An 18010-nucleotide genomic window follows, 5' to 3' on the forward strand; every position below is an offset into this window, starting at 1 on the left:
GTATCTGACTTCTTTTATCCAGGCAGGTACTGCTGGGTCATGGTGGAGGTTCTTCTTAATTAGTGTCATGGGCTGACAGAACAAAAATTGTCCATGTGAGGGTTGGGTGAATCTTTGTAAATGGTTAGCTGATGGATGGCTCAAGAAATACCTATACTGAAAGCATCATGTGCTGGAGGTTCAAAAGGTGCTCAACTTATGCACACACATCTAGCAATGCCATGTGACCGAATTAAGCTACATGGGTATTTTTTAGATTTTTCTTTGTATCTGTTAACTATATGTAAGATCAGTTAAGTTCCCTTTTAGACAGGTAAAATCATTGTAAGTGCTGTGGGAATGGCTATATCTCAAAATAGAAGGCTAGAATTTGAGATGCATTTATTTATTTATTTTTTCAAGAATTACATATTTTACTTAACATTGACCTTGAAACTGTCAATTTTGTTATAGTATGCATGTATAATGTTTGTGCTATTGTCTGACTTATAAACTGTAGATAATTCATAAATTAAAATTATCATAGATATGTATAAAAAGTATATTTATAATGTTTATAACAATTGAAATGCATTTATAATCAACACATGTAGAAGTTTTTCGTTTGCTTTCAGATTGATTTATAGAGATAATCCCATGAGTTTGTCAATAAATATGATATGTGACCCTTCCGTGTGGAAATTCCCTCGGGTTATAGCACTCTAATGATCCATCTTTGGGGATGCACCTTCACCAAAGAAGTGTGTCATATCTGGAGAGACCATCATCCGGGATCCCACAATGAGCAGAAATGCTTCTGCCCTGGTGATTACACTATAGATGAAACCAAACCACTAAAGACTTTTCTCCCATTTTCCTCTTGTTCATTATTGCCAACGATGTTTGAGCATATGTGAGCATAGTATTTGTTGATAATTTGTGACTTTTTTTAAAAAAAGCATGAATTCCCTGCTTCTGTCTTCTGTGGTATTTTTGGTTTATTTCTAGCCTATTTGTAAAGGTCTCTATAAAACTGGATATAGCAGTGGGCGTGGAGAAGCGCCACTCAGCCCCACTACAAGGAAAGATTTGTTTTCTCAGCCTCGGTGAATGTCTTTGTTTTTAGACCTTTAGATTTACATGGGTTAGGAACTGGGAGAAAGAGAGGAGGAGAAACACCATGATTCGGAGGGAGACAGATCAGATTTAGAGCTCTAAAAGAAAAGTCATCCAAAATATAGGCAGAAAGGGAAAACGGCCCTATGAGAGAGGCTGCCCAGAAGCTAATAGGGCAGCAAAGATAAAACATAGCTTTAGGTGCTGAGCCAGAAGTACTGCGGGGACAATGAGTGCTAGCCGGGTAGAGGATTGGAACTGCTCAGCCTTCCAGCTAGTCTAGGCATATTGAAATTAGCTGGAGCGGGCAAGCTAAATTTACTACAACACCTTTGACCATCAGTACGTCCAGAAACACCTGCTAATGTATTTGCAGCCTCACCTGATGAGAACAAGCGATGTTCACTAATTTTCACGTCAGTTAATCGAAGCTGCTTTGGAATCTGTGTAGTTAGTTGTACACTCCCCGACCCCATCTCCACCCTCCACCACCCCTCACCCTCTACCCACCGGCCACCCTCCACCACTCAGACCACCCTTCATCCCTCGCTCCACACCCCACACTCCCACCTCCCAACCCCCACCCGGGCCCATGCTCTGAACTTCATTCTTCCTTCCGCCCTCCTCTGGAGTTCTTCACAAGGATTCCTTCTGCCTTGGAACTGATCCTGCCTCAGCCCCTTCGTAGAAATCCAAGCGGAGGCAGTCCGTAAGTACTGTCACAAATGTTATATCGGGAAATATTTCTCAGAGAAATCTTGCCTCTCCCTCCTGACCTCTGAGTCTTCTCTGTCCCGCAGCCACCTTTCCATTGGCAGATACAGAAGAGGCTTGTGCATACAGAAGCCTCTTTTAATCCTTAATCCAAACTGGATCTGTCCCCTGTTGTGTAACAGCTCCTGAACTTTCTACCAAGACACTTAATTCAGGCTGAAGTGACTATTTGCCCAATGCCTTAATCTCACCAGTGGACAAAAAAAAATTTTTTTTCTAGTTTTCCATTGTGTTATACATCTGTTGTCCTCCTCCTGACCAATAGTAATTTAAAAAAAAAAATGTTAGCCAAATGAGTGAAAAGTTGATTACAGGAGGAGAGGAACTTTATCATTTAAGAGAAATTATGGTTTCTTTTTTCTTTTTAAATAAAGGAAACCTCCTAGTTACTTGGATTTTAAACCTTCTCTTCATTTAAAGAAATTGAAAAAATTTAAGCCACCTGAACTATTTCATGGGTAGGGCTGAGGTTCTTTTGGGGTCAGCCCCAGGTCTGATATAAATTAAGCCTGTTCACATTACATAAAATGTACTTGAAAGAACTGCCTTTAGAACCCAGTTCTTCTGGATTCAATTTGAAATCCATTCTTCCATGTAATTAGAATATGTATAAGAAATGGGGGGGGGGAGTCCTGTAGTTAAATCACTTAAAAACAAAATGAATTCCCATTGCTCAAGGCCTAAAGAGAAAACTCTACAAAGTGGGCAGAGAAGATGGGTTGTCTCATTAGATTTTGTTCAGGGGCCATTATTACCAATTTACTGGCTCAGCCCTTGAATTGGATTAAAGTATCAGGACAGTTTCTATATTTATAATAAGAAATTTATAACGTGTCACTGGGCTAAATTTTTTTTCATGTTTAAGTTAGCTTAAGAGCATAATATTTCATCAAGCAAAACTTTGTTTTTCTCGTGCCATTTAATAGTATGCATTTAGCTCATATGTGATTTTCATATGGTGAATAAATGTTTATGTCCAATTTCGTGATGTGCCAGAAAGGCTGAGTGCTAAATACCAAGTCTGCTCTGCAAGTCCCGGGGACTTGTGTAAACCTAAGGTGTCTGCTCTGTTCAGTGTTTAAGACGTGTGTGAGCCTCAGGACAAAGGCTTGCTATGACCCAGATGAGATGTTCCTGGCAAGAATGTCAGCATGCTAACAATTCCCTTCCTGCCCCCAGACTGGGAGAATTAAAGCAAGTTCTCGGCTCTTAACCTGCTTCTATTTGCTTGGTCTCTCTGCTCCGTGGATCATTTGTTCCCTTGAGAGTTGGATCATAGTCTTTTCTTAGCAGAAGGCAAAATATTCATAGAATATGAAAAAAGGGAAATCGTTGGACTTTTCATAACCGATTTTTAGGAAGAAGCCAAAGCATCAGTGGGGCTGCTTCTCCTCTCTTTGTTCATCTCGCCTTTTATTACTGTCGACTGTGCCCTGCGCCCTTCTCAGCACAGCCCTTCTGGGTATACGAGAGAAAGTCCCATGTCCCCTTCCTCTAGTAGGAGGCTGGACAGACAACTTAGAGTTGGAAAGGGTCTCATCTTTGTTTTCATTAGCTTCCACAAAAATGTAGCATTTACAAAGGACAACCACGTCTACTGTAGTATGAGTGGTTCCTACGACTGTTGTACTGTATTAGTGGTTCCTATGACTGTTGTACTGTATTAGTGGTTCCTATGACTGTTGTACTGTATTAGTGGTTCCTATGACTATTGACTGCATTTAAATGTAGGATTGTTGTATCATGTACTCTTTTGTCTCTCTGGTGGTTAGACGACCCAAACCTGTGGCATTCTTTTCATTTGGACCAACATTAATATATATATTGTTCTCTCAAGGTGTTCAGAGCTACAGCCTAATAGTAAGCTGAACCATCCTTTTGAGAGTTTTCTGGGACCTGAAAAGACTTACAAGACTTATGAAACACACAGAATGATTACTAATGAATTACTGCCTCATTCAGAAACAGCCTACTTATATTTAAATAATGCAAAGTTGGAGCTAAAATGAGTTGCTATATAATAAGTATCTATGTATCTTCAAAAATAAATGTGATATTCTTAAGGTAGGGGCTCAAAAGGGGGTTTTAAAAGTTTAAGCTTTGTTCATTAAGTTAGAGGTGTAGATGATTAAGTAGATGGGGAAAGATCTAAAAAAATAAATATTTGCTTAAAAATAAAGCTAAACAAAAATGCTATTACTACTAATGAAGGATGGCATATTAAAAATCTCTCAAAAGATGGAAGCATCATAGAAGGTCTGTATTTTATTTGTAAATAAATTCTGGAGATGTGTTCAAGAGCTTTTTTCCCCCACATTTGTCTTTACCTTCATCTTGTAAAGTCCTAGAATTAAGAATTAAGACACATATTTGCTGCCTTAGGGTTTCATTGCTGTGAAGAGACATCATGACCGAGGAGACACTTACAAAGGAAACATTTAATTGGGGCTGACTTACAGTTTTAGAAGTTTAGTCCTTTATTATCCTGGCAGGAAGCATGGCAGCGTGCGGGCAGATGTACTACACAAGCTGAAGCTGTGAGTTCTACATCTTGATTGGAAGGCAACTAGACTGTGTTCTACACTGGGCAGAGCTTGAACACAGGAAAGCTCAAAGCTGAACCCCCACAGTGATATGCTTCTTCCAACAAGGCCTCACCTACTCCAACAAGGCCACACCTCCTAATAGTGCCACTCCCTATGGATAGCCGAGCATTCAAACACATGAGTCTAATGGGGCCATACTTACTCAGACCCCCACATTTGCTACTTGATAGTAATGGATGTCCACAGGGGAAATTCAGTGAGGTAGGCTCCAAATGTCTACATTGGAGATGGACAAGTATTGTTGAATAAACATCTTTGGAAATTTGTATTTTAGAGTTAACCAGTAAGCCAGCCTTATTCTCATAACATGTATTGTATATTTGGTTTGGATTTACAGATATTTAAGTCAATTACAGAATACAAAAAATGGGAATTTACATTGTTTAAAAATGAACTATTTTCAGTGGCATAAAGTATTATTTCTAAATCACATATCTGAAGAGTTTGATGCTAATCATAAGAATCTAGACTATTAGACTGCCCAGAACCTTGTTTCAGTAGAAAGTTCTTTCCCAAATATCCAGTATTTGAAGTATAAATGAAATTTTAAGCTTTCTTTTTTACACATCAGCAAAATTATATAAATCAGTGAGATAAACGCAGGAAGGAAATGTTCCCTTCATTTTTTTTTTTAATAGGACAATTTAGCTTGCAATTCAGCCTAGTGAAGTTGACACATTACAAAGCCACTAATGTCAAAATGTTTTTAGGGACTAGGCTGAGCAATGTCTAAGTGGCTAGTGGCATCTCTAAGAGGTCCTTTCTAGAACCTGTGTAAAACCGGTTTTGATTTTAACTGTCACAATTTAGGTGCAGAAAGAACCCAGTAGGTGCCCAGTAGGCAAGACATGAGCCCTGCTCACAGTTGGAGCAGAAACTGGAAAGAGGTCCTAAAAACCTTTCCAATGAGGTCTCCCCAAACAACTGGTCTACAGAAAAGGAAAATGGCATATGTAGCCCCGTGGCTGGTTCCTTTCTCAGAGTCATAGCTGCCATTGTTAGCTGGACCAAAGACTGCAAGAGTAAAGACGGCTGTAGCAGCTAGTTGTGGTCCCTGGACCAGACAGAAACACTTGTGACGTATGCGACTGCAGAGAAGTTAGAAATTACCTGCACTTTGGTTAAATATTAAAAGTCATTATGGAGGAAGTAGAATTACAGATTTAGGGGAAGTCTGTGTCAAATGTCTTCACAAGGAGGCTGGATCGTTATACTTTATAGTCGTGTGTGTGTGTGTGTGTGTGTGTGTGTGTGTGTGGGTGGGTGTGTGTGTGTGTGGGTGTGGGTGGGTGGGCGTGCTTGCGTGCGTACTCCAATCTCTCCGTTTGGATGATCCTTTAGAAGTTCCTGGAGCCATGTACCCAGTGCTACGTTAATGTAATCAAAATCTAATCGAAGACACTGACAGTGTGTGAGTGGCTGCGTGGTGACGAATCTCTGGGTCTACTAAGGTCCTTGTCTCCACCTCTTGATGGTCTTAGATCTCCGAGGGCTGTGGGGGAAAGTGGAATCCAGAAGAGGGTGGGACTTGGTGCCACTTGAGGCCGACCTGGGGAGGCAGTGCAGGCTGCGGGCGGCAGGGGGCGCCGTCGTGCGGCCGCGCCGAGCCCAGCCCCGACCCGCGGGTCCTCGCAGACCGTCCGCCATGCGCGCGCTGCTGTCGCTGCTGAGCGTCTGCCGAGGGTGGCGCGTGGGGGCCGTCGCCCGCCCTCCGCGCCGCGCCATGTCCCTGTACCGCACGGAGGAGCTGGGCCATCCCCGCTCGCAGGACTACCGCCTGTTCTTCAGTAAGTCGCCCAGCTCCGCGCCGGCCCGGCGGAGGAGCCGCCGCGCCGTGCGGCAGCCCGCGCCCAGGCCCGGGACGGCGGGGACAGGTCTCGGCGCGCAGGGCGGCGCGGGGCCAACCGCCCTCTGCAGCGACCGCAACCGGCCCGCGGCGCCGCGTTCCTCCCGCTCACCCTCCGCGCCGTGGGCCGCCGCCCTCCGGGGCGCTGCTAAGCCCTTCCCCCTCCGCACGGACGCAGAACTCTGGGTACCGGGGGCTTCACTTCGAAACGGCGTTTGCCCGCGACCTTGCTGTCAGCGCAGGCGTACGGGGAGGGAGGAAGTAGGAGGGGAATATGAGCCAGGCACTGGGATAGGCTTGTGTGCACACGCCATCACAGACCCTTTTTGTTGTGCACGGAAACTTAAAAATTGAAAGCAAAGCAAAACACCAACAACAGTCAGCTGAGTTTTTACCTAAAAGTTTGCACAGGAATGCCATCCACAAGCGGGGGGCTGGCTGGCTGGCACTCTGGCACGTGGTGCCACTTCTTGCCCTGAACATTGGAGCAAAACCTAGAGGGAGGTGTCTGGTGCTACCCTGGGCTGGATGCCAAAGACAGAAAAGCTCCTGGCTACCCTCCTTTTTCTTCTCTGTAGATCTTGTTAACTTTAGCGTGAAGTACCCAAGTAGGTGAGTTGCCTTCACACCTCATTGGTTAATACCCCGCAGGGGAGCTATGTCAATGCCAAGCCTTGTGCACACCCCTTAGGAGGTTCCGCTCTGGAGGGGTGAAGCTAGAATCTTGGAAATACATGCCTTTTGCTCTGGGACCCGGTGAACTGCTTAACTTGCTAAGCATTAGATTTTTTTCCCCCTGTAAAATAGGGCTGCAGAAATTGCTATGTGTGTTCAAAGTAGTCACCGGGCTCATGGTGTAACTCTGTACTTTGATGTTTCTAGTTACTTTTCTGGACCTTAAGGCTGAGGATTATTTTGTGATAAAGGAACAAACGTAGCTTGAACTCTTGCCTTTTTGTTTTGTTGTATTTTGAGACAGGGTCTCACTGTGCAGCCAAGGTATAGCTTGGGACTCACAGATCTACCTCTGCTTCCAAGAATGAACACACGGGACTCTTCAAATGACAAACTCTTGTAATTGTAATGTATCTTATACTAAATACTTTCTTCATAATTAGTTTCTATTTTCTCCTCTACCCTACAGTTTTGTTTTTTTTTCCTCCTTGTTTAGGCAAGATGGATTCAGGTCATTTTAAAAGACAGTGTACACAACCGGAGTGTGGGTAGAACAGTCTCAGAGCAAGAACAACCAGAAAAATAAAACAACAACAGAAGGAAGAGAAGCCCTTAATAAGTGTGCTCATTTCTGAATGGATTGTATTCCCACAGTTACAATGTAACAGCCACTGGCAGTGTTTCAGGAAGAGATACTGTTATATAGTGACAAAAAGCCTAAGCAGACAAGCCAGTATGTATAACATGGACATGTCCTGGGTTTCAATAGTTGCAGTAGTATGTCATAAATATGTTGTCAGAAGCACATTAGTCTTTCTACAAGGTCAGAATTAATTGAATAACAGTACATTGAGAAGCCGCATGGTTTTGTGGAGCCCCACTTTGCCCTGATTACTGGCCCAGGCAAACACAGGTCCTTTGTGCATGCACACACATGTGGAGGCCAGGAGTCTTGAAGTATTGTTCCTTGGGTGCTGTCTGCTGGTTATAGTTTTTGGAGACAGAGTATCTCACTGATCTCTAGATAGGTGAGGCTAAATGGCCAGTTGCCATAGAGATCTCTTGGTCTCGCATCCCCAGCACTGGGATAATAAGCATGCTCCACCATGCTTGGCTTTGTTTCCTGAGTTCTGGGGATCGAACTCAGATCCTCATGCTTGCTTGCACAGCCAAGCACTTTGCCAACTTAGTTTTCTCCCCAGCTCAAACCAGGCTGTTGACTCCAATCTTAGTTACTGCTAACTCCAGGATCACAGACATGCCCTGCGATAAACACATCTGTCTGTGCAGGTTACAGAGTGACTGTGAACGACATAAAGAGGCTGTAGCTGTTGTAAGGATTCCCGGCGCCTGTACTGAGAGGCAGAAATGGGCTGGTGCAGGCATTGATTTGATGCTGGGGAATCAGATAAGTCAGAGGTTTGAACCAGGCCTAGACCATGGGGTCAGAGTTGAGCTGAGCTTTAAGGCTGAGTCAGGTTGTCTGTGTGGAGTGTTGAGAGCGTGGAAGCTGTGCAGAACCAGGCCCAGTCAGAGACGTGGGCCTTCAGGAGTGAATTCTAGTAGGCTACATCTGAAGCCCCGGGGACAGAGGGAGCCTTCTGTCTTCTGGTCCTTTGACACAGCTGGTGATCAGATGACAGGTCGGTGGGAGTCACAGTCCTTCAGGGCTAAGTGTCCCTGATGAGGACAGGAGGTAGAAATAGGATAGGCAGTTTAGAGGCCCCCAGGAGTAGACTTGGGTTTGTTTGTTTTTGTTTTGTTTTGTTTTCTTATCTAAAAGTTGGAAATGTCCTTGGTTTTGACCTGGCCCGGTGCCAGGAATGCTGGAAGGGTACCCTGGATCCTTGTCTCGTCTCCTGACTTTTGCTCTGGAAGCTCTAGTTGAAGGCGTGATTGAAAGTTATGACACTAGTCCATTCTGGATCTCTAGATTTTCATGGTTAAAAAAAAAAAAAAAAAAAAAAAAAAAAACAATGAGTTATTTCTACTTCCCATTCTCTGCCCTTCTTCTGAGTGATTAGAGACTGTTGTGGAGGGAATGTCATTCTTCGAGTCCACTGAGGATGGATCTACAGCTCTGAAGAGAAGAGTTAACCCACCTGAACTTGTCAATCACCTGGAGGAGACTGGCCATCTGGGAGGCTGATAACCTAACGATATGCTAAGGAGATGGGAGGAATAATTATGCCTTTAATATGTAGTGAGGCTATTATACCCATCCTTCCCAGAAACGCTTCCTCTGCATAGAAGCTTACGGAGCTTCTGTCTCGTAGCATTGTGGAGCCCACCCACTTTCCCGAGTTACTTAGGAAATGTAGTTCTTTCTTTATTCCAACCTTTCTGAAGCTGTCCCTCCTTCCCGATTTCACCACGTGGCTGCTTCTCAACTATGGCTTTCTCTCTGCCTCTTCCCAGCCTTCTTCTAGGGAGCTGCCCGGACTCATAGCCTGCAACCTCTGATGATTTTCCTTCAATTTCTAATAAGACTGTCATCACACTTCCTTTCAAGTCTGTTTCTAGGTTCTTTTACTAATGAGACCAGAAACCCCAGAGAGGTAACACAGTAATCTGTGGTTCCCAGTGTGGGGCTCCCCACAGTATCTGTGAACGTGCTTTCTTTTATGGCATCCGGGTGAGGATGTTGTAGCCTGTGTGTGTGTGTGTGTGTGTGTGTGTGTGTACATGTGGGGCCTGGAGAGCTAATGCAGGTTATTAAGCTTGGCAGTGTCTTTCTGCACTGAATTATCCTGCCAGCCATTGATGAGATTTTAATATGCCATGTGCCATTTAGTCCCATTTTACTCGGGTAATTTGATTGAGTAGCACTATGCGAACTTTTAGGAATGATATATTTATCAGTCTGCGCCCTGTGGGCGGGGCCGGACAGGGCAGGTTGTTTCATTGTCCACCAGGGTGCAGAGTCCTCCTGCCTCCTCATTTGTCCTCAAAGGGAAGTCAAATTCTGCTTGTAGAATGGAGTTTCTCAGGGCGGGACATAGCCTGAAACTACTGTCTGCAGAAAGTGTGCTGGGCAGTGCAGTGGGCGCAGTACAGTCCCGGGCCCTGCCCTCCAAATAAAATAACCGATTGTGAAGAATGGAAAACCACAGAGAAAGACTGTTCCAGGGCCTGGAATCTACTGCGCAGGTGTCCAGGCACTGGATTTGGAATGGGGAGGCCTGGCTCTAAACCTTGGTTCTCCTGCTGTGTGCTGCTGGGCAGGTGCTGGCAACGATTCTTCCGGGCACAGTTCTGTCTTAGGAGGAGGCAGCCAACCTTGTCATAATCCTCAAGATCCTTCAGAGCACGGGCATCCCTTCAAGGCACTGGGTGCATTCACAGTTGAGATTCAAGTTTTGTGTGTCGGACAAGGTTTGTGACAGCCTCTCTGAGGCCACACTGTGATTCGTTTTTTTGGTTTTGTTTTTTAGCATCAAATGTACATAAGATTATTCTGAAACTAGTTTACCATAAGTAAAATTTATTTTTATTCGATAGAGTGAATAGGGAAGAACAGAAGGGAAAAACAGACAAAATGTTTCACTGAAGCCAATGGCAAGAATCCGAATAAAACTGGGTGCTCTTAGGCATAGGGTTCAAATGGACAGTGAAGTTAGACCATTCCCGTGCCTACCACCAGAGGGCACCAGTGGCCCAAGACTTCTGAAAGGGGTGTGTTGAGGAAGAGGAAATGAAGAACATGCTGCTTTCTATCCAGACAGTCACAATAACTAATTGAAGGAGAGTTTGTAGGGTAACAGGAGATAGAAATGCTAACTACTGGTTACGTTTACTGGTTACAGTAACTCATTGTGATATAAAAAAATAATTAAGAAAAAAAAAGGACCCAACCTGGGGGCATGGGTGCTGTGCCTACCAAGCAGTTCAAGGGTGTTGTGTTTCAACAGAAGAAAAGCCAGAATTATGGGATGCAAATCGTTGTTCCGAAGTGAAAACATTACCCAAGACTCTCAGATAGTGATACAGTCGCAGATAGAAGAGTTTTGAGCTTCAGTGTTTTCTTTTCCGTTTTGTTTTGCCTCCATCACAATAATTGGCTGATGAAACACTTTTTAAAAGTTGAGCATGAAACTGGGTGATTACAGGAAAGCAGGTCGGGGACTGCCTATCTCTGCCTCGTGGCCTTGCTTGGTCACTTGCTGAACTTGGTCTCCTCCCTTGGTTTCTTGACGTCATTTTATAAATCATGGCGTGAGAGGCGTGGGCTGGGTAACCCAAACTGTGTTTTCTTGAACAGGAGCGTCCATTTGAGACATTAGTTTTGCTTTCAAACACAGGGTTTTGTGACTTAACTAGAACATCTCATTTTAGTACCATCGTGGGGAGTAATAATGTACGCATTAGAGTTCTGAAAAATTCTGATGTAAGGCAACATGTCCTCTTAGAGCATTTCTAACTGCCTCGTGCAGCGTTTCTCAACCTGTGGGTTATGACCCCAAATCGCCCTATCGTTGGGGTTGCAAATAATAGGAAATGCTGTAACCAGATATTTACATGATTCTTCAGAACAGTAGCAAAATTACAGCTATGAAGTAGCACTGAAAATAGTGTTATGGTTGGGGGTCACCACAACATGAGGAACTGTGTCCAAGTGTCACAGCCTTAGGCAGGTTGAGGACCACTGTCCCCGTAGCTCTGGAGTTTCATGCAGCTCAATTTGGGATGTACCATATAAGGTGTTTCCTGGAGCTGCTGTGTTACGGTGACAGATGCAGGCCAGCAAGCAAGGCCTTTGCGTTCGAGTTCCGGCTTTATAAGCTCAGACAAGTTACCTGACTGGACTAACTGTGGCATGATGTCTCTGACCTCAGCTGACATCTTTTAGCTCAGGTTCTCTCTAGTGTGGGGATAGCAGTAATCAGAGAATTGCCCTTGGTTGGTCAGTAAGGTGTGCATGCAGAGAGATGTGTATAAAGATGCCAAGTGTTTTATATATATGGTATATATATGACATTAAGTCTAGCCAGAGGTAGCTATATATGTATGGATGTGGGACTGCACACTAAGATATGGGAAATCTAGCAGTGGTCCCATCCTCAAAAAAAAAAAAAAAAAAAAAAAAAAGATTCTCCCCCAGCAACTATCCCTCGGTAAAGGTTGGGGCTGCAGGTCATCATCCGTCCTGGGATTTGGCTGGCTTGGTCTTTCCTGGGTCTTGTGCAGGTGGCACAGTTGCTCCGAGGCTGCAGTAGTCAGGGCATATCCAGAAGCCAGCATGCTTCCTGTGTGCTGGCTCCTAAACTCCTGTCACCTCTTCCTCGATGTTCTCTGAACCTTGGTAAGAGTGTGGGGGGAGGAAGTATAGATGTCTTGTTTTAGAGTTGCACACACAGGCTCTTGGTCTTAATTACACCTTTCTTTATTGGCTGGTGACCACTCCAAAAAGAAGGGTATTTTTTGGGGGGAGGGGCAATGTTGACAGCAGTCTAGGTCTGTGAGTATAAATATGAATATTTACAGAGCAGTTACATGACCTCTTAGCAAAACATCAGTAACAACTAGTCTAGAGCCTCTGACTTCTCCCAGCCGTGGGCTGTTTATGAAGACTATAGTGCCATACACGAAATCCCCTCCCCTCCTGTGGAACAAACAGGCTTCGTCCAATTTGAAAGGAGTTGATTACCCCATCAAAGCTGTGTCCCTCTTGCACCAGTAGGCACACCCCGTCAGTGTTCAGCATGAAGGGTCCAGGCTTAGGGAGGAGCAGAAATATGTTTTCTCCCCCAGCAGCCTGTACAGCACGTTCTCACAGTATGAAAGCTAGCCAGCAGAAGGATGGTTCTTTGTTAGCTTGACTTGAATTAAATCAGTCTGTGTACTGCAGCCGAAGTGTGTGGTACCTTTAGCAATAGGTCTTATGATATTGCTCTGGTAGGCGAGCAAGGGCCCCGGCAATAGCCTGTGTGTTTGAAGACCCCCAGAGCATCCATGACCACAGCACTCACAGCAGGGTGCCCCACACCTTCTCTTAGATTTTTATTCATGGCTGTCTTCTGGAAGGGTCATTGTCTACTCAGGGAGGGTACCTAATTCAAGCTCCCCCTTTTAAATTAGATTTTTAAATGAGCTCACCAAGTAGTGGTTTTTCCATACAACTTTTTCATATCCACAATTGTGGTTATCCTATTTATTATTAGCTCTCTTCTCCTGCATATCTTTGCTTCTGTCCCCAGTTAATTCTTAACCCCTATCATTTCCCATCTTCTTCCATATTCCACGTATTCGACCACTCTCCAATTATATATCTTCAATAAGCTGAGGAATCGTGGGGTTTCTTATGGGTTTTCCACAGATATTTGAGGGTAGTCCTCCCTGGGGCCACATTACCCCATCCTTCCACGCCCTTCCATCCTCAACGTCTACCCCAGTCTCCATCTCCCTGCTTGCGTTTACTTGTAGTCTACTATCCTCCTGAACATGCCTCCTGCAAAGATCTCTTTCCTTTCCTGACTTACACGTATGCTCAAGTTAAGCACACAAAACAAGAGATTAGAAGCCAGGATCTTTATTTGAGAAAGAACGTGTGGAGTTTCTGTTAGTTGGGCTAGGGCTGACCTCACTGAATGTAATTTTTCCTATCACATAATACATTTACATGCAAATTTCATTTTTCTGTATTTCATGCACTTTACAGCTAAGCACTATGCTTTCTTTATCCATTCATCTGTTGCTGGACATTTAGTTTGATTCCACTTCCTGGTCATTGTAAATACAACACTGAACATGGAATTTGAAGTGTCTCTGTAGTCAGATATAAAGTTCATTGGGTTTATTAGCTGGGTCATTTGACAATCCTATTTTTAGTTTTTTGTTTGTTTGTTTAAAGAAACCTCCAAATTAATTTCTAAAGTTCTTACATTACTTTACACTCCCACCAACAGTAAATAAATATTCCCCTTTGCTACCATCTGTGACAGACAGCATTTGTGGTGATGTGTATTTTTGAAGATGGCTATTCTGACCAGGCTAAGATGGAATATTAAAGTAGGTTTAGTCTGCAGTTTCCTGGTTGTTAGGAATGTGGATGTTATTTTAAAAGATGTTCCCTAGCCATTTTTAGTTCTCCTCTTGAAGCTTTTTTGCTTAGATTGATAACCCATTTTCTAATTGGGTTGTTTATTTAAGTTTTTTTCTCTTTTCTGTTCTCTGTGTGTTCTAGACAAGTCATGCCCTAGTGGATGCATAGATAGCAATGTTTTTCTCCCGTTCTGTGGCCACCTACTCATCCACTTGAGTTCCCTTTGCTGTGAAGAAGCTTTTAAAAAGGTCCCATTTGTTGATTAATGGTCATATCTTCTGTGCAACCAGAATTTTGTTTATAAAGTCCTCGCCTGTGCCTGTGAGTTGAAATCCATTCCCTACCTTTTTTTCCCTTTGGCAGTTTCAGGTCCTTTGCTGAGGTAGTTTATCCACTGGGAGCTGAGTTTTGTGCATGATGAGAGATGTGGATCTAGCTTCATCTTTCTGTATATTAAATCGTTTTCCTAGCATCATTTATTGGCATCTTTGTCAAAATCAGATTTGGTCCTTGGTTCTATTCCATTGATCTATTTGTCTGTTTGTGTGCTGATACCATGCTGTTTTAAATTCTAAATATTTAAGAGCTGGTAAATAATTTTAGCAAAGTGGATGAATATAAAATTAACACACAAAAATTAGTAGTCTTTCTCTTTATCAATGACAAACATACTGAAAAAGAAATTAGAGAAACAATTATATTCACAGCACACACACTCATACACACACATACACATGCATACATATATACATACATACACACATGCATATATAAGCATATATACACACATACATACACATACATACACATGTATGTATACACACACACACACACACACACACACACACACACACACACACACACGGAAATAAGCCTAACTAAAGAAACAGAAGACATCTGCAATGAAAATTTAGGACACTAAAGAAAGACAGTGAGCCCCAAGAAGATGGAAGAATCCCATGCTCATGGATTAGCAGCAAAGAGGATGTGGATATAATCATCCTCCTAATCAGTATCCCTGTGCTCTAGAACAAACAATCCAACCGTTTATGGGAGACACAAAAGACCCTGAATGACCAAAGCACTACTAACCAGAGAGAACACTGTGGGAGGTATTGCCACAACTGTTTCAAATTATGCTACAGAGCCATGGTGGGGGAGGGGGGGACACATTCTTATTGTTAAATTACATGGCAGCGTAAGACTGATTATTTGGAAACCTGCAGTGTTCAGGATTTTTGAAGGCTGAACCCTCCAGCCTCACATTAACTGTGGATGGTAACGATAATGGATAATGGTAATGACATTTGCTGGCACAGGGGCAGTGGGCAACACTGCCTGTCCTGTCCCTCTGATGTCTCGGTGACTTCCGTCATTGTTGATAACCTGAAAGTTACTTATTGTAGATTTTACGTTCTCCTTCATGGACAGAGGGACACCCAGGCTTTCCATAGTTTGGACTCTTGTTGCTACAGGGTAGAAGCTGATTCACTTTATGAGACAGTGCTGTATGTAATTCAGTTACTTTTCTTTATTCTAGGACTGGGTCATGCAGGTCTTCAGTAACATTTTTTATGTAAATAGGGACTGAAATTACAATATGTTTTCTTAATTCCATCATTTGAGTAGTGGGCGGTTACATGTTTGAACTTAGTGAAACTTCCTGTGAATAAGTTCCTGTGAATTAGCTCTTATTATGGGACTTGAATCAACACATTTGAACATAATAGCCACTAAGTAAACATTTAAAAATATGTTCATTTGCTGTTAGTGTATAGAGTCTAAATAATGTTCTGTGAAATAGAAATCTTACAATTTATGTGAAGAACAGGATACGTTTTTATTGAAGGTCATTGTTTACATTTCTTAATCTTATCGGTAAGTGATGAAAAGTTCATTTTATTCGTTTTCAAGCTTCCAAGGAGAATCTCTCCATAGATGGTTTAGTAATGCTGTCGATGTTGGGGTTTGGTATGAATGTAGCTATTTCGTGTATAAGTGTGATATCACAGTCTGTTCCACTTTCTCAGTTGCAAATACAACAAATAAACTTTCAGCAACATAAGATGATGAACCCATAAAAATCTTACAAATTGATAGAGTGAAAAGTGGCGTAGGCCAGGCCAGGTGGACATTGTGAGCTGAGTACCTGATGTTCCCTGATGGGCCTGATGGCGTCCATGGGCCTTTGTCCAGGGATGTGGTGACGTCATTTTCTCTTCCTGAGAAATACCGTATTAAAGGCAGTGAGTTGAAGCAAGAGCAATCCTTAAACTGCAAAGCAGGGGCCATCAGGGCTCGAGATTGAGCAGCAAACAATGGCCGGGATGTGTGTGTCAAAGCTGGTGGAGCAGGAGAAAGCCAAGCAGAGCCTTAGGTGCTGGACGCATCGGGATAGAGAGTGAGTGTGAGTTACAGCTCTCTCTGTCCACCGTTGCATCTGTTACCCGGTGACCTTCCCTTCACACGGGCCTTTGTGTGAGCGTTCTCTCTTTTCTAAACTCTAGCCTTTGACATGCCTCAGGATCCAGATCGTAGCTCATGTCTCTACAACGTCTCTGCTCTGGAGTCAGCAAAGCTTTCTGCAAAGGACCATGTGGGAAATATTTTAGGTCCCGTGAACTGTCCATCTCTGTCAGAACTGCTCAGTGACGCATTCTGGTACACAGCCATCAACAACCAAAGTCGAATGGGCATGGGAGGTCCCACTGTGTGCCTTAGTGTTATGGCACAAAGTAGTCAGAGAATTTATTAGCTGTGGTCACTGGCGTTCTGTGGAGCCTGGTCTAACTAACTGCAGGGTTTGCTTTCAACTAACTTCCACTCTCGTTCCCTATAACTACTTGTCCCTTCTCTTGCCTTTGTCCCACATCCTTTGGGGACATATCCCTCTCAACTTTATATATATATATATATATATATAAAGATTTATTTATTTATTTGTGTATGAGTGCTTATTTGCATATACACCTGCATGACAGAAGAGGGCGTCAGGTTCCATTACAGATGGTTGTGAGCTACCATGTGGTTGTTGGCACTTGAACTCAGGACCTCTGGAAGAGCAGTCAGTGCTCTTAACTACTGAGCCATATTCCAGCCCTGGCTCAACTTTGGAAACGTAGCCAGAAGACATTTCATCTTCCCACTTCCTCCCTCTCAACTCGTCCAGTCACCATTGTCCTCAGCTGTTCAGCTGCAATAGCCTGGAGCTTCTTCCCCTTTGCTCCACTTCACTATGGAAGAAGACACATTGCCCCTTTTAAAATGCACAAGCTCTGTCAAAACCCAGAGTTCTTTCTGTTTAGCTCAAAAGAAATTTGAAGGACTAGGTTAGGATGCAAGGATGCTAGACATTGCCCCTGATTTTCACACCGACCATTTTTTGGCCATGATTGTTGCATGTCTGCCTGGCCTCACTGGTGTTTCTCAGCATCTCCCTCCTTACTGCTTCCTTCAGGCTTCCTCTGACAGCTGCGGGTGTGGGCAACACCTCCCGGCTCTTTGCCTGACCTGATCTGCTTACATTTTTAACTTTTGTGGTGCAGATTATACATATTCATCACCTCTGTCTCCCACTGGAATATAGTGTGCATGAGAACAGGAAATTAGAACTTGTATTGCTAGCATATTGGATGGTGTTTTGGAATGGCATATGTGTTCTGTAAATAACCACCAAATGAATTACTGTAAGAAAGCCTGGGAAATAGGGGGAAAAATCTGCAACATGAGAATTTGAATATTCAGATACTAATGGGGAGCAGAGAGATAGCTCATTGGTTATAAGCACCTGTTGCTCTTTTAGAGTATCCAGGTTTACTTCTAGACATCTCATAGCTCCAGTTCTGGGGAGTCGGATGCACCTCCTCTGAGTCCCACAGGCACCAGGCATTCATGTTGTGTACACACACACACACACACACACACACACACATGACACCAGAATCATAAAAAGAATAAAAACCCGAACATTTC

At 43.5% G+C, this 18010-nt stretch overlaps 1 protein-coding gene across 2 annotated transcripts in view; it reads left to right on the forward strand.

The window, feature by feature from the left end:
• Window positions 1–6100: 6100 nt before the first annotated feature.
• PPA2 (inorganic pyrophosphatase 2) overlaps window positions 6101–18010 on the forward strand; it is a 69312-nt gene continuing 57402 nt past the window's right edge. For both annotated transcript variants that reach the window (XM_080915571.1, XM_080915572.1), the window contains exon 1: window positions 6101–6262. In XM_080915571.1, coding sequence (XP_080771697.1) covers window positions 6121–6262 — 142 coding nt within the window. In that variant the 5' untranslated portion in view covers window positions 6101–6120. The remainder of the gene's footprint in view (window positions 6263–18010) is intronic.

This window comes from Micromys minutus, assembly GCF_963924665.1.
Source record: "Micromys minutus genome assembly, chromosome: 4".
NCBI lineage: Eukaryota > Metazoa > Chordata > Mammalia > Rodentia > Muridae > Micromys > Micromys minutus.